Here is a 22,208-nt window from a genome sequence, read left to right on the forward strand (position 1 = left end):
CTTACTCCTGCACCTATTTTCTATGTTTCTATATTTCTATGAATGGTGATAATGGTGTCTGGGACATTGTCTGTCAGGTACGATTCTGTGTGCATGACTATATCAGGCTGTTGCTTGACTAGTCAATGAGACAGCTCTCTCAACTTTGGCACAAGCTCCCAGATATTATTAAGCAGGACTTTGCAGGATCGACAGGACTGGGTTTGCCATTGTTGTTTCTGATGCCTGGGTCAATGTGGAGTGGTCCATTTGGTTTCATCCCGTTTTGGTAGTGGTTGAATACAACTGAGTGGTTTGCTCAGCCATTTAAGAGTTAACCACATTGCTGTGGGTCTGGGTCACATGTAGGCCTGATCAGGTGAGGATGGCAGATTTCCTTCCCTAAAGGAAATTAAAAAAGGACATTTAAATAATCTGCTGCTTCTCTATTCTTCCATTTTTCCCAAATTATACTTCATCTGCCAATTTTGGCCCATTCACTTAACCTGTCATTATCTGCAGACTCTACCTCCTCTTGATGACCTTAGGGGAGACGTAGTATTATTGTCACTGGGCTAGTAATCCAGAGACCCAGGGTAAAGATCGGGGGACCCGGGTTCGAATCCCACCATGACAGGAGATGACATTTGAATTCAATAAAAACCTGGAATTAAAATTTTGTTGATGACGATGATTGCCAATTGTTGTAAAAACTCATCTGGTTCACAAATTTCCTTTAGGGAAGGAAATCTATCATCCTTACCTGGTCTGGCCTACATGTGACTCCAGATCCACAGCAATGTGGTCGACTCTTAAATGCCCTCAGGGATGGGCAGTAAATTCTGGCCCGAGGGGCAGCACGGTGGGGCAGTGGTTAGCACTGCTGTCTCACGGCGCTGAGATCACAGGTTCGAATCCCGGCTCTGGTTTACTGTCTCTCTGGAGTTTGCACATTCTCCCCATGTTTGCGTGGGTTTCGCCCCCACAACCCAAAGATGTGCAGGTTAGGTGGATTGGCCACGTTAAATTGGCCCTTAATTGGAAAAAATGAATTGGGTATTCTAAATTTAGTTTTAAAATGCTGGCCCAGCCAATGACGCTCACATCCAAAATAAAAACAAAACGTCCTTTCCCAGCTTTTATGGTGACAGCGACAAATTTAGCTGCCATACACTCGCTCTCTTTATCCAAGTCATTCATACAGATTGTAAACAACTGAGGCTCTGGCACTCATCCCAGTGGCACGCTACTAGTTACAGTTTGCTGACCTGAAAAGGAGCCACTTATAGAGGCATTGAGCACAGAAAAGGCCTTTCAGCCCATGGCCTCTGCCCCTGACTTTCTGCTTCCTGTTTGAAAGCCCCTCCTCCATCTATGCCGGTAATAAAAGCAAAATATGGCAGGCACTGGAATTCTGAAATAAAACAAGAAAGTGCTGGTAAATCCCAGCAGGAATTCTCTGCACCTTTACGGGCTAGGCCCACGCCGGAGTGGCTCCCGCTCCGCCGGCCGGCGTGAACGGCCTTTGGCGCCCCGCCAGCCCGGGCCAAAAGGCCTTCGCCGGCCGCCGGAAGTCCGCGCATGCGCCGAAGCGTCAGCAGCTGCTGAAGTTATCCCGGCGCATGCCGGTGGAGACCATGGCGGAGGCGGTAGAAAAAGAGTGCCCCCACGGCACAGGCCCGCCGGCCGATTGGTGGGACCTGATCGCGGGCCAGGCCACCGTGGGGGCATCTCCTGGGGCCAGATCGCCCCACGTCCACCCCAGGACTCCGGCGCCCGCCCACGCCACCAATCCCGCGGGCACCAGACGTGCTATGATTCCCTTCGGGAACGGCTTGTCAACAGCGGGACTTTGGCCCATCGTTGGCCGGAGAATCGCCGCAGGGGGCCCGCCGACCGGTGCAACACGATTCCTGCCCCACCGATTCCCAGGTGGCGAAGAATTCAGACCACGGCGGGGGGCAGGATTGACGCTGGCCCCGGAGGGGGGGGGGTCGGAGAATTTTGCCCCTAAATGTTATATTTGGGGGCGTGCCCCGAAGTTGGGGTGGGTGAGAGCGGATGCGAACACTCCACCCCCACCCCACCCCCTAACTCCCACTAAATATTGTGCTGGCCGGCCAATTGGCTATCATCCAACGTGAAACATGATCTGTGAAAGCCTGAGCGTTGCCAGAGAGGGCTGGGGAGGGGGGGGGAGGAGGAGGAGGAGGGGGTGGGAGGGGCAGGAGGGGGTGGAGAAGAAAGTTGATACCAAGATAAAGGAGGGTGCATGCCCGGTGTTTGCAATGTCCTCCCTCAGGGGGGCACTCGCCTGCAGGGCTGTCTCAGGAAGCTGCTGACCCGTGAAGAATAAATATCAGTGAAAAAACTATCCCAACGGTGTGGAAATGCAGGTGTTGGACTGGGGTGGGCACAATAAGAAGTCATATAACACCAAGTTAAAGTCCAACAGGTTCGTTTGGAATCACGAGCTTTCGGAGCACTGTTCCTTCATCAGGTGAGTCAAACAAACCTGTTGGACTTGAACCTGGTGTTGTAGCACTTCTTACTATACAAAGAATGTGTGGGCAGCACAATCGCGCACAGAACTCCCTGTCCCTGGGATCATTTGTCAATTTTATTGGAACCCTGATCTTTCATTGCCAGCCCTGCATCGAGGTTGTGGCAGAAAGGCTACCTGGGGAATAGGCCCGACAAGGCTACCGGCCCGGCGACGAAAAAGGCAGAGGGGCCACGAGAAATCTCGGACAATTGGCGTTTGGTTAACTTAAATTAACTTCTGACTTGCGTGCTTGCCCACGGATCGAAATATGTCTGACACCTTTTCACACAATTTTATGTGGTTTCAGGTGTGGCACGCACCTGCATTTTAAAGGTAAAATTCTGGCCCGAGTTAATGTTTCGGGCATGCATGATGACACCTCCGAGTTAAAGATAGGGGGAAATGTGATGGATTATTTACTGTTAACAAGAGGGTAGAGCAGAATAGATGGTCAAGGTAGGGACTCTGCAGAGATTTGACAAAAATGCCGTGGACACAAGGCAAAGGGAGTGGTAATGATTATGTTAAAGATTAAAGCAGGTGCAGCAGAAAGGTGAGTTTGCAGGATGTGTTAATGGCAATGGCTCTTTCTCTTATCTTGTTGGTAATCTTAGATCTGGCACCTTATGTGCTGACCACTCTTCTTTAATATTCTCATTGAGACCTGGAAACAACACCAACATCCACCATCACTCCACACCCCATTAAATATATTTTGAAATGTAAAGATTAAACAACCCACCCATCTCTTTTAATAACAAAGAATCATATACCCGTCATGGAGCTGAAAAAAATAATTCAGCCCATCGTGTCCATGCTATCTCCCTGCAAGAGCAACTCACCTCACCCTGGTCTCCCATCTAGTTCCCAGATCTTGCAAATACTCTTGCTTCAAATATTGATTCACTTCTGCTTGGAAAGCCACAATTTAATCTACCTCCACAAGTTCTACACTGCAGTGTTTAGTTGTTCTATGTTGGATCATGTGAGTCTGGCAACTGAGCTTTGCTCACTCGCTGGAATAAACCTGGCTGTGCTCTCTGCTAAAGTAAACAGATGCACTGTGATGGAACCATCAATTCACTAGACGCGTGCTTTAAGATATGAACAGTGGTTTTAATCTACTTACAACAGAGCCAGCCTGTTCCGCGTTGAACTCTCGATGAACTGAACGACTGGCTCTGAGCATTGGTATTTATACAGCAGTCCAGGGGGAGGAGTCGTGGATGGAGCCAAGGGTCGAGCCCTGTACAAACTCCTAAGCATTCCCAGCGCTACTCCCCCTAGTGGTCGGGCATCGCAACTGCGCTTACAAATGCATGGTCTCATGTATATGCAATACAGTGCGAAATACAGAGTTACGTTCACCACACACTGAAAATCCTTGAAGCTGGTCTGAAAGCGTGAACACAGAAATTTTGTAATCGCTGGATTATTTTACAGCATCGTAAATATAACCTACGGGACGGCACGGTGGCGCTGTGGTTAGCACTGCTGCCTTACGGTGCTGAGGACCCGGGTGCGCTCCCAGCCCCGGGGCACTGTCCGTGTGGAGTTTGCACATTCTCTCTGTCTCTGTGTGGGGCTCACCCCCACAACCCAAAGATGTGCAGGGTAGGTGAATCGGCCATGCTAAATTGCCCCTTAATTGGATAAAGATAATTGGGTACTCTAAATTTATTTAAAAAAAATTATATAACCTTTTGTACCCTGAGGGTGGGATTTTCCAGCGGGTTGGGTGTGTGTGGTTACCTTCCTGCCAGCAGGCAGGGCCATAAAATCCCACTCTTACAAACGAGTGTCATCTCTGCATAGCTCCAAGGCAAGGACTTCCGGTGATGGACTTGGAGTGAGCGGTTGCACATTTTTCAGTCCTTTCTCCGTCTGAGTGGTGAAATTATTTGATGGAAGGAGGTGCAGTAGTGCCAGAAAGAGGTGTAACGTATCTGGTGTGTCTGGTGGATGGATCCACAAACTAGGAATGGGTTGAGAAGAAGGGAGTTGTTGGAGCAGGAGAGTCTGCGAGGTGTGCCACATGTTAAGATGGTGGAGGGTAAAGGGCCTGTGCTGCCCACCCAATGGTCAACAGAGCAACTGGTGGACTTATTAAAGGATAAGTTCAGCCAGCAGAGGAGGGAGGACCTTGCCAAGGCGGTCGAGCTGCTCAAAGCAGCGATCAAGAGAGTGGAGCAGACGGTGGAGTCCCAGGGTTGGGTGATCCAGAAAGTGGAGGGGGCAGTGGGGGAGCACGAGGAGCAGTTGGCTTTGTTGGTGATTGAGGTGAAGACCCAAAAGAGGCTGAAGGAGAAGTTGGAGGATCGCTCCAGCAGGCAGAATTTGAGCATCGTGGGGATGACCGAAGGCATTGAAGGAACGGAGGCCAATATGTATTTGGCCAAAATGTTGGAGAAGCTGATGGGGAAGGGGGCCTTTGACTGGCCTCAAGAGGTTGACTAAGCGCACAGGGCGCTGATGAGGAGGCCGCAGGCAGGCGAGGCCGCCAAGGGCGATAGTGGTGCGGTTGTACCACTTCTTGGACCAAGAGATGATTCTGCGGTGGGCGAGTTAGACGAGGAAGTGCACTTGGGAAGGGAACGACCTGGACACAGAACTGCCGAAGAGGAGGGCCGGGCTTAATGGGGTCAAGGCTGCCCTCCTCAAGAAGGGGTGAAGTTTGGGGTGTTGCAGCCAGCCCGCCTCTGGCTGACTTTCCAGAATCGAGAATATTATTTTGGAACGCAGAGGAGGCGATGGTGTTACTGAGGGACAATGAACTGGGATGGAGAAGGAGGACACTGAACTTTTGAGGAGTCGTGAGGAGGTTTTTTTTGTTCTTGGAAAACTTTTTTCCCATTGAGATTTCATAGAATTTACAGTGCAGAAGGAGGCCATTCGGCCCATCGAGTCTGCACCAGCTCTTGGAAAGAGCACCCTACCCAAGATCCACACCCTATCCCCATAACCCAGTAACCCCAACCAACGCTAAGGGCAATTTTGGACACTAAGGGCAATTTATCATGGCCAATCCACCTAACCTGCACATCTTTGGACTGTGGGAGGAAACCGGAGCACCCAGAGGAAACCCACGCACACACGGGGAGGATGTGCAGACTCCGCACAGACAGTGACCCAAGCCGGAATCGAACCTTGGACCCTGGAGCTGCGAAGCATTTGTGCTATCCACTATGCTACCGTGCTGCCCATATGTTTTGGTGGGGTGGTGGTGGGGTGTTTGGGGACCATCAAGAGTGAGTGCACTTTTTTTTGGTTCTTTGTTTCTTGATGGAGCGTGGATCGAGGGAGAGGGGAATCGGGGGGTGTAGGAGGTTTGGAGGCCTTTTGTGGGGGCTGCCATGCTAGCTGAGGGAGCTAGTTTAGCTCACAAGGGGCTGGTTTAGATCACAAGGCTAAATCGCTGGCTTTTGAAGCAGACCAAGCAGGCCAGCAGCACGGTTCGATTCCCGTACCAGCCTCCCCGGACAGGCGCCGGAATGTGGACTCTAGGGGCTTTTCACAGTAACTTCATTGAAGCCTACTCGTGACAATAAGTGATTTTCATTTTCATAGTTAACGGGAGCACAGTGGGCGTGGACAAGGTAGGTGTGGGGGAGGGGATGGCGCTGTTGTTTTGTTTGGGGGGGAGGGGGGAAGCTGATAAGGGTGTGGTTGTTGTGGCACTGGGAAAAGAATGATGGTGGTGGATATCTGAGGGTGGGTCTGAAGGTCGTGTGACAGGGGCCAGAGGCTGGCTCAAAAAGGAATATGGGTTATCGGCAAGGGGGGTGGGGCAGGGAGTCCCCCAACCAGGTTGGTCACGTGGAATGTGAGCCAGCTGAATGGGTCGGTCAAATGGTCACGTGTGTTCGTGCACCTGATGAGTCTGAAGGCGTGGCTTTTTTCAAGAGCCGCATTTAAAGGCTTGGGACAAACAATGTTAAAGAAAGGATGGGAAGCGGAAGGTGTTTCATTTGGAACTGGACATGAAGACGAGGAGGGGAGGTGTTGGTGAGTAACCGGGTGATGTTTGAGGTGGGGACCCTTGTGGCAGATTCAGGGGGAGGTTTGTAGTAGTGAGTAGGAAGCTAGAGCAGATGTTGGTGGTCCTGGTAAACATTTATGCCCCTAATTGGGATGATGTGGAGTTAATGAGATGGGTGCTGGGGAAGATCCCTGACCTGGACTTGCACCTGTTGATCATAGAGATGGATTTGAGCCAAGTTAGGACCGGTCGAACCCGAGGTTGACAAAGGTGTCAGCGGTAGTGAGGGAACTGAAGAAGTTTATGGAGCTCTTGGGAGGGGTGGGGGGTGGACCCGTAGAGGTTCAGAAGGCCGAAGGTGAAGAAATTAGAACTTTTCTCCCATGTGCATAGCGTGTACTCCCGAAATGACATTTTGGTGGTGGACAAGGCGTTGCTGGCGGGAGTGGTCAACTCAGAGCATTCGCCGATTGTGGTTTCTGACCACGCGCCGCACTGGGTGAATTTGTTTACGTGTTGACCGACAGGGGGAGGCCCAACATCTGCAGTGGAGGCTGGATGTGGGGTTGTTGGCAGATGAGGAGGTGTGCGAGAGGGTGAGGGTCACCATTCGTGGAGCTGAACGATACAGGGGAGGTCACAGCTGCAACGCTGTGGGAGGCACTCAAGGCGGTTGGTCGGGGGGCGTTTATTTTGATTCGGGCACATAGGAAGAGATGGCAAAGCTGGTGGAAGCGAGTCTGAGGATGGACAGGAGGTATTTGGAGGCCCCGGAGGCAGGGATGTTGAGGGAAAGGCAGAGACCCCAGATAGAGTTCGGATTGGTGTCCACAGGGAAGGAGGTGGGGGAGTTGCAGAGGGTCAGGGGGGCAGTGTAAGAGTATGGGGAAAAGGCGAGCAGGAGGTTGGCCCACCAGCTGAGGAAACAAGAGTGAAGGACAGGAAAGATGGTGCTGGACCTGGTGGGGGTGAATGAGGTGTTTGAGACTTTTTATAGGAGGTTGTACATGTTGGAGCCACCGTCCAGGGGAGGGGGAATGCGGAGGTTCCTGGATGGGTTGGATTTTCCCAGGGTGGACAAGGAGTTGGTGCAGGGATTGGGGGCCACAATCGGGCTGAGGGAGGTGATGGAGAGTATGGGGGAGGCGGGAAGGAAATGCCTGGGACCCGGTTCACCCATTGCTGGTGAGGGCATACAATGAGGCGAGGGAGATGAAGAAACTCCCCCCTACAATTGTGCAGGCATCCATCTCCCTGATATCAGAAAAGGATAAGGATCTGGAGCAATGTGGATTGTCCCGTCCGATATCATTGTTGAATATGGCGCTATGTTGTTGGCGAAGTTGTTGGCGAAGTTGTTGGCGAAGTTGTTGGCTTCGCCAATTGAGGACTGTGTCCTAGGGTGATAGGTGAGGACCAAATGGGGTTTGTGAAAGGGAGGCAGTTGTCGGCAAATGTGAGGAGGCTGCTTAATATGATTATGATGCCTCCAGAGGGGCAGGAGGTGGAGGTGGCAGTGACGATGGACACAGATTAGGCTTTTGACCGAGTGGAGTGGGAGTACCTGTGGGAGGTGCTGGGATGGTACTGCTTCGGGCAGGGATTTGTGGACTGGGTACGATTGCTGAATCGGGCACCGATCGCAAGTGTGCGAATGAACCGGGTGAGCTCGGGATATTTTGGGCTGCACCATGGGACGAGGCAGGGGTGCCCGCTCTTTCCCCCCCATTGCTCTTTGCCTTGGCGATAGAGTCATTGGCAAGGCACTTGGAGCATCAAGGGACTGGAGAGGGATTGTGCGGGGCACAGAGCACAGGGTTTCGCTATGTGCGGACGATCTGTTGTTATATATTATGGACCTATTCGGTGGCATTGGGGCATTATGGGGATTTTGGAGGACTTTGGCCGGTTCTCCAGGTGCAAGCTGAACATGGGAAAGAGCGGGGTGTTCCCAATTGAGACCAGAGGGCAGGAGAGGGGGGTTAGGGGAGCTGCCGTTCAAGGTGGTGGGACAAGCTTTAGATACATCGGCATTCAGGTGACGCAGAGTTGGGCGCAACAACTAAGTTAAACGTGACTCGGCTGGTGAAGCAGATGACAGGGGATTTCAGGAAGTGGGATGTGCTGCCACTGTTGTTGGCGGGGCGGGTGCAGGTGAAGATGATAGTGCTGCCAAGGTTTCTGTTCATATTTCAGAACCTCCCGATCTTTGTCCCGAAGTCATTCTTTAAGAAGGTTTACACGCTGATCTCTGGGTTTGTATGGTTGGGCTTTATTGGAGCTGGGGCGAGGAGTGAGGGGTGGGCGGGGGGGGGGGGTGGGGGGGGGGGGGGGGGGTGGGCAGTTGTTGGCGTTACTGAATATAATGGCTTACTACTGGGCGACAATCAACGCTACAGTCAGGAAATGGGTAGTGGGCAAGGGGCTTGTATGGGGGCGGATGGAGATGGCCTCTGGTAGGGGAACGAGCCTGAGGGTATTGCTAAAGGCGCCTCTGCTGTTCTCGCGCCCTACAAACAGGTCCCCGAATCGCTCAATCCCTGCCTGCCCCCCAGGGTGTGGGGGCAGTGGAGGCAGCATTTGAGACTGGAGGGTGCCTCGTTGTTGGCACTGATCTGGGATAATCATAGATTTGCACTGGGGGGCAGGCAGGGATTGAGCGATTCGGGGACCTGTTTGTAGGGCGCAGTTTCATGAAATTAGAGAACCTGGAGGAAGAGTATGAGCTGCCCATGGGGAATGGTTTCAGGTACCCTGCAGGTCCGGGCTTTCGTGTGGAGAGAGGTGGCGACCTTTCCTGGGTTGCAGCCCTTGCGCTACCAGATAAGGTGCTGTCGAGAGAGGGGAGGGGAAGGTGTCCGAGGTCTACAGGAGCTGATGGATTGGGGGGGGGGGGGCCCTGCTGGAGGACATTAAGCGGAAGTGGGAGGAGGAGCTGGCGGGTTGGGGAGGTAGTGGCCAGGACGTGGGAGGAGGCTCTGCAGAGGGTGAATGCATCCTCGTGTGCGAGGCTCAGTCTTATCCAATTTAAAGTCAGGGCGCATATGATGGTGGCGAGGATGAGTAGGTTCTTTGAGGGGGTGTGCTGGAAGTGTGCGGGGAGGCCACAAATCATGTCCACATGTTTTGGGCATGTCTGAAGCTAAAAGGGTTCTAGCAGGGGTTTGCGGACATAATGTCCAAGGTGCTGGGAGTGAAGGTACCCCAAGTCCAGAGGTAGCAATATTCAGGGTGTCAGAAGACCCGGGAGTCAAGGGTGCGAGGGAGGCCAATGTTTCGGCCTTTGCCTCCCTGATAGATGAGAGGTTAAGGCAAGGGGGGAGTGCGTGTTGATTATTTATTGTATAATTTTACTTCTGCTTTCATTTGTTTTGTTTTATTGTTTTTTATGCAAATTCCTGAATAAAATATTTTAAAAATAGCTCCAAGGCAAATCAAACGTAAAAATATATGGCAAATAGACGACTACTCGCTATATTAAAGAAAGAGAAGTGATTCCTTGCGTCGCCTTCGCTTGCTTTGGCCATTCATCCTTAAATTGTTTGTTTCTCCTCTCCAGGGGCTGTGCAGGGCGTGCAGGTGAGATTCAAAGATCAACAACTGCACGGGATTGTGGGAAGGACCCTGCAACTTGGCAGTGAATACATCATGGGAGACCCGGAGGACGTCTTTAGTGTGACCTGGAAGGTGCAGACAAGTAAATCTTTCAGGATAATCCAGTACAGCATGATCCGACACAAGCTGCACCTCTCTCCTGCTTACCAGGGAAGGGTCATATTCCACAAGGAAAATGGCTCCATGGACCTGCTGAACATCACCGTCCAGGATAGCGGGGTGTATATCGTCACCGTGATCGACGTGGAAGGCACCGAGCAGTCAGCATCAATTAAGGTGCAGGTGTATGGTGAGTTGGGGTCTTGCTGTGCCTTTTTCCTCTCTTTCCCCCGTTCCATAAGTAATAGGAGGCCAATCGGCCTCTCGAGCCTGCTCCGCCATTCCGTAAGGTCATGGCTGATGTGGGCATGGTGTCAGCTCTTGTTTCCTGCCTGTCCGTCCCACTATAGCCCCTTGAGAGACAAAAATTCTCCTCATCTCCATCTAAAATGGGAGACCTCTTATTTTAATTTTATTATCATGTGTGCCCATCCCTCATTCTAAATTCCCCACAGACCAGGGGAATCATCTTCTCAGCACCCACCTCTCCTTAGAATCTGATATGTTTCAATAAGATCACCTTCAATAAGATCACCTCTCATTTTTCTAAACTTCAATGAGTAAAGGTCCCTTTTCTCAGAGGACAAACTCCTTCATCCCAGGAATCAGCCCAATGAAACTTCTCAAAACTACTCCTGATGCAAATGTGCCCCTCCTTAAATAAGGAGACCAAAACTTCACACAAGGGCGGCATGCTGGCACCATGGTTAGCATTGCTGTCTCAAAGCGCCAGGGACCCAGGTTCAATTCCGACCTCAAGTGACTGTGTACAGTTTGCAGTTTCTCTCCGTGGGTTTCCACCAGGTGCTTCGTTTTTTTTTGCCACACTTCAAAGATGTGCATATTAGGTGATTGGCTGTGCTAAATTGCCTCTTAGTGTCCAACGGTTAGGTGGATTGGCCATGCTAAATTGACCCTTAGTGTCCAAAGATGTGCGGGTTAGGTGGGGTTACGGGGATCGGAGGGTGGAATGGGCCTAGGTAAGGTGCTCTTTCAGAGGCTCGGTGTCAACTCAATGGGCCTAATTGCCTCCTTCTGCGCTGTCGGGATTCTGTGGAAACTCCGTGTGCGATCTCACCAATAGCCCATATAGCCATAGCGAGACTTCCCAATTTGTATACTCCAACACCTCCTTTGCAATAAAGGCCATTCCATTTGCATTCCGAATCGCTCACTGTGTCTGCATGCTAGCTTTTTTGTGATTCACAGAAGAGGACACTCAGATCCCTCAGTCCCGCAGCTTACAGAAGCCTCCCCCCCCCCCCCCGCCCCCCCATTGCCGCTCTGCGTGTTTTAGTGTGGCCTGAAAGAGATTGACCATGCAGATCTCGTGGCACTTGCGACACTAAAACTCAGTAGAAATTTGAGTTAAAACTTCTCGGGTGCAAATAAGAATTGTTTATTGCCTCTATTTGATTGCAATTGAGAGTCACTTAAATCTTATTCTCGAATAAGTCCGGCTAGCAAAAAGGACTTAAAGAGAAGCAACGTGTACACAATTTAACTTTCAAAGTAATACAGAAATGGTTTCTTGCTTATGGCAAAACAGCTTGCATTTACTTCAAGAGTTAGAGTGGAAAAGTGAAAGTATAGAGACAGCGAATAGTTTAGATCAAAGTATAGATGATCCATGAATGAACATGGCCGTACGGACCCTCACGGATATACAAAATCATATCAGTCTTTAGCCATCTATCTGCACCTCTAAGTCATCCTAATTGGTTTGGATTAGAATCATATGAGTTCGATTTGACGGTTAGCTGTGCAATCTTCATTGCACAATCTTCAATGTGCAACATTAGTTTTAAATGTTTCATGTTTGAATACTTGTGCTTGTTATGGAATGCGATTCTGTGCCATTATCAAATCCAGTTCAAACTGGACTTCTGCTGACTCCGCTATTATCCACATTGTGGACAAAGCACCTTAGTGTTGCTATGGTGTTGCTATAGAACATAGAACATAGAACAGTACAGCACAGCACAGAACAGGCCCTTCAGCCCTCAATGTTGTGCCGAGCCATGATCACCCTACTCAAACCCACGCATCCACCCTATACCCGTAACCCAACAAACCCCCCCTTAACCTTACTTTTATTAGCACACTACGGGCAATTTAGCATGGCCAATCCACCTAACCCGCACATCTTTGGACTGTGGGAGGAAACCGGAGCACCTGGAGGAAACCCACGCACACAGGGGGAGGACATGCAGACTCCACACAGACAGTGACCCAGCCGGGAATCGAACCTGGGACCCTGGAGCTGTGAAGCATTTATGCTAACCACCATGCTACCCTGCTGCCCGTATGTCCTTGATCTGATAAATGGTACAGCACAAGTATAGTGTCAAACTGTCTTTGAAATTATATTTGTTAGAACAATGGCTTTCTCATCTTTGCCCAGTAAAAGTGTTGTTTGAATCTCTATTGCTTATGCGTGTGTAAGGCTTTTTGTGTCTCTGTTGATGAGTGCTGAAATCCTTAATTTAAAATGGCTATTTAAAACTGGGGCTTAATATCTATCTTTTACCTATCAGGTGTATTAGAAAATAGTTGGTTTCTACATGGCCCCTTTCAGGAGCGATTTTGGCATTTATAGCCAGGCTTCATCAAATGGCTGAACACTGCGACTTTGGCTCTTCATGAAGTGACGTGCAACTCAATCATCTTTTTTGTGGCATTAACAACCTCAAATCAGAAGGAAGTTATCAGCTGAAAGCAAAGTTTTCCCTGGATAAAGCGATAGAGATAGGACACGCTCCCGAATGCAGCAAAAAGGGCATTTCGGAGTTACGGGGCGTGTTGGAAGGCAAGGCGAATCAACTTTGGAGCGGAACGGTTGCGACAAGAGGCCGTTGAGTGACAGGTGCATTGGAGGCTAAACCAAGATCCCAGGAGCCGGATCCTGGACAGAAGTGAAGAAGAAGAACAGGCTGGATACCCAGAAATTTTGACAGATGTGGGGGTGGGCACACTCAGAATACGCGCCATTGCAGAGATTTTGATGTTTGAGTTGTAACAGGAATGGGCCAGTCAAGCACATTGCCGTGCCAGACGGGGCATGCCCAATTAAAAAAAAAACACACCCTGACTCCAGTACACCAGGTGGAAAAGAATCCTGAGGAAGAATCCGAGATTTAGAAGTTGAACATGGTGAAAGTGAGCAAGACGGGCTCCCATTTGAGATAGTCCTTATGGTTAATGGGTGACCATCGAGTATGGAGGTTGATGCAGGCATTTCGACCATGGTGATGGGTGAATAAACCTAAAAACATCAGCAAGGAGGAGTCCAACGTTTGAGACTAAATAACACAGCTGCTCGGTTAACAACTTATATGGGGGAAACCCTAAAAATATTAGGCACGACGATTGCACCAGCAACATATCAATACCAGCCTTCCCAATTACCCATGATCATTGTGGAAGGCCGGTGGACAAGCTTTATGGGGCGGGACTGGCTCTGACAGATAAAGCTAAGTTGGCTAGAAATTTAAAAAAATACCGGATGGTGCTTTTCAAGAGATCCTGTGTAAGTAAAAAAGAGCTGGGACAGGTACAAGGACTCAAGGTCATAATCCTCACTAAAATTATTTAGAGCCCCACCCATCCCACACGTTGTACATCAGGAAGGTTGAGGGCAAATTAATACATTTGGAGGAATTTGAGATCATAATACTGTTTTCCAAGTGAGCGGCCTCTATTGTTCCTGTCCTAAAACCTGAACGCCATGTCAGAATCTGTGGTGATTACAAGTTCATCACAAACCAAGCGGCCCAAATCGACAAAATTCCGATCCCTCAGATAGAGAATCTTTTATGGAAAGCTGGTGAGCGGCCCTCATATATACAAAGTTCAATTTAAGTCATGCTAATCTACAGCTTGAAATAGATGAAGACTCCAGGAACTTACAACGATGAACACTCACAAGCGACGTTTCCAGAATACAAACTTGTTTTTTGGCATATCATCAACCTGTGCAATTTTTCAACAGTCGATGGGGAACTTAGTCCAAGAAATTCCAAAAGTCATGGTGCACTTTGACAGCATCTTGGTGATAGGATTTAAGAGGCAATATCTGGAGAGCCTGGAGGAAGTCTTTAAGAAATTTAGAGATGCAGGCATAAGGCTTAAATGGGAAAAGTGCACCTTTCAGGCCAGTGAAGGTACATATCTGGAGTTCAAAATTGACGCCAATGGCCTATATCCTTTAAAGAGAAAGTAAAAGCTATCAAAGTGGTTCCTGTACCAAAAGCCTTGTGGAATTAAAATAGCTTCTGGGCGTGGTCAATACTACAGCCATTTCATCTCAAACGTGGCAACCACATTAGTGCTGTTGCACAATCAAGCTGGCTTTACAATCACCCACTGACTAGTTCATTTTGACCCAAATAAACAGATCATCTTAAGATGTAAAGCTTCACCTAATGGGATAGGAACTGTCCTGGCACACAGAATGGAAGATGGTATTGATTGACCCAGAGCTTCCGTCTCCCGTACATTAACTGATACAGAAAGAAGATATTCACAGATTGAGAAGGAGGGCCTGGTGGTGATACGTGGCGTTAAGACGTTTCATCAGTATGTGCGTCGTCGCCGTTTTACCATCATAACTGATCACAAATAGTTACTGGGTTGACTTTTTTGATTTTTTTTTGACTGCTTGTAGATGTTTTTCAACACCGGATGGGAACGAGATTCTCAATGCTGACGCTCTGGGTTGACTCCCACTCCCACTTTGCATGACTCCGCCCCCAGTGCCACAAGAAATTATAATTACATTATTTTTTATATAAATTTAGTGTACCCAATTATTTGTTTTCCAATTTAGGAGCAATTTTGTGTGGCCAATCCATCTAACCTGCACCTATTTGGTTTGTAGGGGTGAAACCCACGCAGACATGAGGAGAATGTACAAACTCTACACGGACAGTGACTCAGGGCCGGGATTCGAACCTGGGTCCTCAGCGCCGCAGCACCAGTGCTAGCCACTGTGCCACATGCCAAGGATGTATATTTCTTGGATATCTTGCCAGTGTCACCTACTCATATCAGGAATTGGACTCAGCAGAACCCTGTCCTGTCAAAGGTTTTAGGTGGCTGGCAGTACAATAGATCGTGGAACCATAGAATCTCTACAGTGCAGAATGAGGCCAGTCGGCCCATCGAGTCTGCACCGACCCTCTGGAAGAGCACCTTACCCTAGCCCACTCGCAGCAAAGAAGCTACTACTACAAGAACTGCATAGCGTGCAACCTGGTCAAACCAAAATGATAATGTTTGCCAGGAGCTACATGTAGTGGCTGGACATGGACAAAGTGTGCTTACTGCCAGTCAAAGCAGACCCTACACCTGCCTTGCCCGCAAGATTACAGAGATAGGGAGGGTTTTAGGGGCTGGTGGTGGTTACAGAGATAGGGAGAGTTGTAGGGGTTGGGGTAGGTTACAGAGATAGGGAGGATTGTAGGAGCTGGAGGAGATTCCAGGGATAGGGACGGTTGTAGGATTTGGTGAAAGTTACAGAAGGAGGGAGTGTTGTAGGGTGCAAGGTGGTTATAGATATAAGAAACATAGAAACAAAGAAGATGGGAGCAGGCGGAGGTTATTTACCCCTTCGAGCCTGCTGTGCAATTCATGGCTGATCATCCATCTCAGTAACCTGATCCCGCCTTCTCCCGTATCCTCATGTCATTCCTAAATAGTCTAACCTGTACCCTCAGATGTGACCCCAAGATCTGGACTCCCCTACCATTGAGAACATCCTTCTTCCATCTATGTTGTCTAGTCCTCTTAGAATTTTATTGGCTTCCATGAGTTCCCTGCTCATTCTTTTGAACTCCAGTGAATATAATCCTAATCGACTCAATCTCTTATCATTAGTCAGCCCCGCCAATCTGATAAACCTTTGTTACACTCCCTCTGGAGCAAGAACATTCTTCCTCAGATAAGGAGGCCAAAGCTGCACAGAATATTCCAGGTGTGGTCTCACCAAGGCCCTGTACAATTGCAGCACAAGACACTCCTGCTCTTGTACTTGAATTCTCTCGCTATGAAGATCAGCATACCATTTACCTCCTTTACCGCCTGCTTTACCTGCATGCTTACATTCAGTGACTGGTGTACATGGACACCCAGGTCTCATTTCATATTCCCCTCCCCTAATTTATGGCCATTCAGATAATAATCTTCCTTCTCATTTTTGCTACCACAAATGGATAACCTCACATTTATGAAAATTATTTTGCATCAACCATTCATTCGCCCACTCACTCAACTTGTCCAAATCACACTGAAGGATCTCTGTATCCTCCTCACAGCTCACCCTCCCACTCAATTTGGTATTATCTGCAAATTTGGATATATTGCATTTCGTTCCTTCATCTAAATTATTAATATACATTGTGAATAGCTGGGGTCCTAGCATCGATCCCTGGGTATGCCATTAGTCACTGCCTGCCAGTTGGAAAAAGTCCTGATTTGTACTACTCTTTGTTTCCTGTCTGCCGACTAGTTTTCTATCCGTCTCAAGACACTACTCCTAATCCAATGCGCTTTAATTTTATACACTAATCTCTTATTTGGACTTTGTGGAAGACGTTCTGAAAATCCAAATAAGCCACATCCACTGGCTCCCCTTCCTCAACATACTAGTTAAATCTTCGAACAATGATTTTCCCTTTCATAAATCCATGCTGAATATGTTCCATCATGCCATTGTATTCCAAGTGCTCTGCTATAAAATCCTTGATAATGGATTCTAGAATTTTCCTCATTTCCGACATCAGACTGACTGGTTTATAATTCTGTGTTTTCTCTCTACCTCCTACTAAATAATGGGGTTACATTAGCTCCCCTCCAACCAGTTGGAACTGTTCCAGAGTCTAAAGAATCCTGATAAACGTCCACCAATGCGCCACTATTTCTGGAGGCACTTCCTTAAGTACTCTGGGATGATGATTATCAGGCCCTGGGAATTTATCGGTCTTTAATACCATCAATTTCCACAATACCATTTCTCTACTTATACTTATCTTCTTCAGTTCCTCCCTCTTGCTAAAGCCTGTGTACCTCAACATTTCTGGTATGTTATTTGTGTCCTCCTTTGTAAAGACAGAACCAAAGTGTGAATTTAGTTGGTCAACCATTTCTTTGTTCCCGAATATACATTCCCCTTTTACTGACTGTAAGGGACCTACATTTGTCTTTGATCTTTTTCTCTTCACATAACTATAGAAACTTTTACCATAACCTTTTATGTTCCCTACAAGCTTATTCTCACACTCTATTTTCCCCTTCTTAATCAATTCTTTGGTCCTTCTTTGCTGAATCCTAAACTGCTCCCAATCCTCAGGTCTGTTGTTTTTCTTGGCCAATTTGTATGCTTCTTTCCTCAATCTAATACGATCTCCAGTGTCCACTGCAAGCCATGGATTGGCAAACTTTCCCATTTGACTTTTGTGCCAGAGAAGAATAAACAATTGTTACAGTTTCCCATGCGCTCTTTGAATGTTTGCCATTGCCTAGACACCATCATCACTTTATGCGTGGCATGGTAGCACAGTGTTTAGCACTGTTGCTTCACAGCACCAGGTCCCAGGTTAGATTCCCAGTTTGGGTGACTGTGCGGAGTTTGCACGTTCCCCTTGTGTCTGCATGAGTTTCTTTCGGGTGCTCCAGTTTCCTCCTGCAAGTCCCGAAAGACATGCTGTGAGGTAATTTGGACATTCTGAATTCTCCCTCCATGTACCCAAACAGGCGCCGGAATGTGGTGACCAGGGCCGGCCCAAGGTACCGGCAACTCGGGCAGTCGCCCGGGGCGCCATGTGTTAGGGGGCGCCAGAGACTCGGGTCCCGCGCATGCGCAGTTGGGCCGGTGCCAACCAGCGCATGCGCGGTGGCCGCCCTCCCCGCGGTGGCCGCCCTCCCCAAAGCGGCCCCCCCCTCCGGCCGCCCTTCCCCCTCCGGCCGCCCCTCCCCCTCCGGCCGGCCCTCCATCCGCCCCCCCCTCCGGCTCCGCCCCCTGCCCTCCGCCCCCCCCCCCTTCCCACACCACCCTCCGTCCGCCCCCCCCCCCCCCCCTCCGGCCACCCCTCCGTCCCCCTCCCCGCCCCGCTCCCCCCCCCGGCCCCGCTCCCCCCCCTCGGCCCCGGCCCCCCCCCCCCGGCCCCGCTCCCCCCCCCGGCCCCGGCCCCCCCCCCCAGCCCCGCCCCAGCCCCCGACCCCGCCCCCCCCAACCCCGCCCCCCCGCCCCCTCCCCCCGAAGGCCGCTGAAGTTCAGCCTGCCCGGGGCGCCAGCAACCCTAGGGCCGGTGCTGGTGGTGACTCGGGGCTTTGCACAGTAACTTCATTGCAGTGTTAATCTAAGCCAATTTGTGACAATAAAGATTATTATTAAGGAACGTTTCCCAATCCACCATAGACAACTTGACCCCATACCATTGTAGTTTCCGTTTTAAGGGATAAGGGAGGGCTGTAAGGGCTGAAGGAGGTTACAGAGATAGGGAGAATCATTGGGGCTGGAGAAGGGTACAGAGATAGGGAGGGTTATAGGGGCTGGAGGAGGTTATAGGGAAAGGGAAGGTTTTAGAGGCTGGAAGAGGTTTCAGAGATCGTGGGTGTTATTAGGGCTGGTGCAGGTTCCAGACATAGAGAGTGTTGCAGGTGCTGGAGCAGGTTCCAGACATCAGGAAGGTCGTATGTGCTGGAGGAGGTTCCAGACATAGGGAAGTTTGTAGGGGCTGGAGGAGGTCACAAAAATAGGGAGGGCTATAGGTGCCGGAGGAAGTTACAGAGATTGGGTAGGTTATAGTGGAGGAGGTTTTCAGAGGTAGGGCAGGCTGGTGGGATTGGAAGAGGTTTCTGGATATAGGGAGGATGCCTGGAGGCCATGAAGAGATTTGAAAATAAAGATGATAATATTAAAATGGAGGTGTTGCTTCACCCAGCGCCAGTGTAAGTTAGTGAGCAAAAGGGACATGTTGTCTGAATAGGAATGGTGCGAGGAGATAAGACTCAGGTAGTTTTGGACGAGCTAAGGTTTACAGAGCTGAATAGTGGGAGGGCAAAATGGAATGTTGTATAGCCAAACTGCAATGGACAGTCAATACCCATTAACATTTCTCTCCTTATTCTGCAGAACCAGTCTCGAGGCCACTTATTGTGCAATTCACAAATGGCCTCAATGTAACATTTATATGCTTGGCACAAAAAGGAACAGAGCGACGTTTTCATTGGTTAAAGGATGGTGAACTCCCTGTCGAAACCAATGTGTCGGTGGTGTCCGCTGATGGTCGCAATCTCTCCCTCCTGTCACAGAGCAGAGCATCGTGTGGAGTTTATACCTGTTTAGTGACAAACAAAGTCAGCCAGGAATCAGTGAACAAAACAATATCAGGTTCGGGATCATTCTGTCATTGTGTTATTTGCTGTTCATTGTCTATTTAATATATTTGATTTTCTTTGAGCTATGTAAAGATGATACTTGTTTAAATATGCAATGGGTTTCATTTACAGTCTTCCAAACTATCTTTGCAGTCTCAAAATGTCTGATCCATCCTCCTGCTCACCTCAGTTCCAGCTTTTGAAAAAAGCTTTGCTGTTTATTCAAGTTCGTTAATAATAATAATCTTTATTGTCATAAGTAGGCTTACATTAACACTGCAATGAAGTTACTGTGAAAAGCCTCTAGTCACCACATTCCGGCATCTGTCGGGTACACAAAATTCATTCTTTGGTTGAACATGGGGTATGACTCACTCAAACACAGTGAGCATAGGTCAGTTACCAGACTAACATAATCGAACACTGAACAATTGACTAATCAAACCATTGGATACTGTCATTGAAGGTAATCAATGCAAATCTTCCCATAGCGTGACCTAACTTACAGACTGTTAGTCTACTCCCAACTAAAAGAGGTTAGAATCATCGACGGTGATGGTCTCAGGGCATTATCGACTGATGTGGGGAGAAGTAACCAGAGGTAATTTCGGAGAGTTTGAGAACAATAAGACTGAGCAGGCGGGGGCTCTTCAGAAAGGTGAAGGACCTAATAGAGGTCCTCAGGTTTTGGGGCGATGTTCAGCAGGGGGGTGCCCCCCAATCTCCATTCAAAATGAACAGTTTTCAAAGAGATGTTGAGCAGCTAACAATACAAAATTCACATATCCAGAGAACTCTCTCAAATGACGGTCTTGGGTTAAGGACTCCCACTCCCATTCCAGTTCAATTCTCAAGATGTGATCACTCTTATTGTTACAGAGGCCAATGGGTTTACTTATTGCAAGGAAGAAGACAATCATAAAAGAATGCACATGATCATCATTATGATTGTGGTTCTTATCTCCCTGCTACTGGCTGCAGGTATTTATCTGTCGGTGAGTATTTAAATACAGAGCATTTCATTCAGGGAAACACTGGTCTGCATAAAGAGATCAGAGGGAATCTCTGATATGACTTCTAGTGGTGGCCATGGAGTGAGTGGTCGCACACTTGGTGGCTCCCACTCAAGGTGGATTTTTTTTGGTTCTTCCCCACCCGAATTGTGTGGTGTTTGAAGGCAAAATGTGCATGAGCACTGAGGGAACGTAATACTCATCTGGTGAGACTGGTTTATGCCTCATCGGATGAGGAGTGTAACGAGAAAGAGGCAACAGCTTCAGCAAGAGAGTTAGTGGTGTAGCAGAAGAGATGATGGCAGAGATCAGAAGGGCAGCGCTGCCCGCCCAGTGGTCGACGGAGCAGCTTGTGGAATTCCTCAACAGGAAGTTCCAACAGCAAAGGAAGGAGGCCTTAGAGGACCTGGCTAAGGTGGTAGAGCCGCTTAGGGCAGCATTTGAGCGAGTGGAGCAGAGGCAGGAGACACAGGGGCTGGTGATCTAAAAGATGGAGGAGACAGTGGGGCAGGGGCACAAGGATCGATTGACTTTGCTGGAGGTGGAGATGGGGGTGGTGATGATCAGTCAGAAAAGGCTGAGTGAGAATATGGATTATCTCGAGAACATGACCAGGAGACAAAATCTCCAGATTGTGGGGATGCCTGAGGGTATTGAAGGTGCGGAGGCCATCAAGTACGTGGAGAGCATGCTGAAGAAACTGATGAGGGAGAGGTTTTTGATCGTCCTCTTGAGATGGGCCAGCCCACAGGGTGCTGAGGGGGAGGCCGTAGATGGGGGACCCGCCAAGGGTGATGGTAGTGAGGTTGCGTCGTTTGCTTGATAAGGAGAAAATCCTGAGGTGGGCGAGGCAGTCAAGGAAGTGCACCTGGGAGGAGAGCAAGCTGCGCATTTATCAGGACCTGGGAGCGGAGCTGGCCAAGTGGAGGGCGAGGTACAACTGGATCAAGATTTCCCTCTGCAAGAAGCGGGTGAAATTTGGGGTTCTGTACCCTGGTCGTTTATGGGTCACGCACCAGGAACAAGAGTTTTATTTTGACTCGCCGGAGGAGGCAATGGACTTTGAGAGACAATGGACTGGGAGGAGTGTGAGAACATGAACAATAGATTGGTGTTTTGTATAGAGTGTGGGACACAGGGTGGTGGATTGGTGAAGGTTATGAAGAGGGGAGTAGAGAGGGTGAATGTACCTTTTGTTTTCTCTTCTATATTTGGGGGGAATGAGACATAGCCAGAATCCTGAGGTGGGGGCCACCATGCTACCTAGTTGGGCTCGTTACTGGGAGTGAACTGAGGGGTTGACAGGAGGAGGGTGTGGGAGTGCGAGAATGGGTTGGTTCTTTCATTGGTTATTGGGAGGGGGTGTTGGGGGGGTGGGATGTGACATGGGTGTGGCTGGTGTGGCGCAGTTGGTTTAGGAGGGATGGTGGTTGACCTCTGGTGGCAGCCATAGAGTGAGTTTGGTGGCTCCCATTCAAGGTGGATTCTTTTGGTCTTTTCCTGCTCGATGGATGTGGTGCTTGAGGGCAAAGTACAGGAGTGCCCTGCGAAGGTAATACTCCTCTGGTGTGGTTGGTGGATGGATCCGCGGGCAAGGAGC

The 22,208-nt window shown here is 49.3% G+C and overlaps 1 protein-coding gene across 1 annotated transcript in view; it reads left to right on the forward strand.

Annotated features, from left to right (window-relative positions):
- Positions 1-22,208, forward strand: part of LOC119975055 (HEPACAM family member 2-like) — a 40,089-nt gene that overhangs the window by 12,206 nt on the left and 5,675 nt on the right. Inside the window, exons 2-4 of the mRNA XM_038814533.1 lie at positions 10,063-10,407; positions 19,351-19,608; positions 20,475-20,590. Of these exons, the coding sequence (XP_038670461.1) occupies positions 10,063-10,407; positions 19,351-19,608; positions 20,475-20,590 (719 nt within the window). The remainder of the gene's footprint in view (positions 1-10,062; positions 10,408-19,350; positions 19,609-20,474; positions 20,591-22,208) is intronic.

This window comes from Scyliorhinus canicula, chromosome 12 (assembly GCF_902713615.1).
Source record: "Scyliorhinus canicula chromosome 12, sScyCan1.1, whole genome shotgun sequence".
Taxonomy (NCBI): Eukaryota; Metazoa; Chordata; class Chondrichthyes; order Carcharhiniformes; family Scyliorhinidae; genus Scyliorhinus; species Scyliorhinus canicula.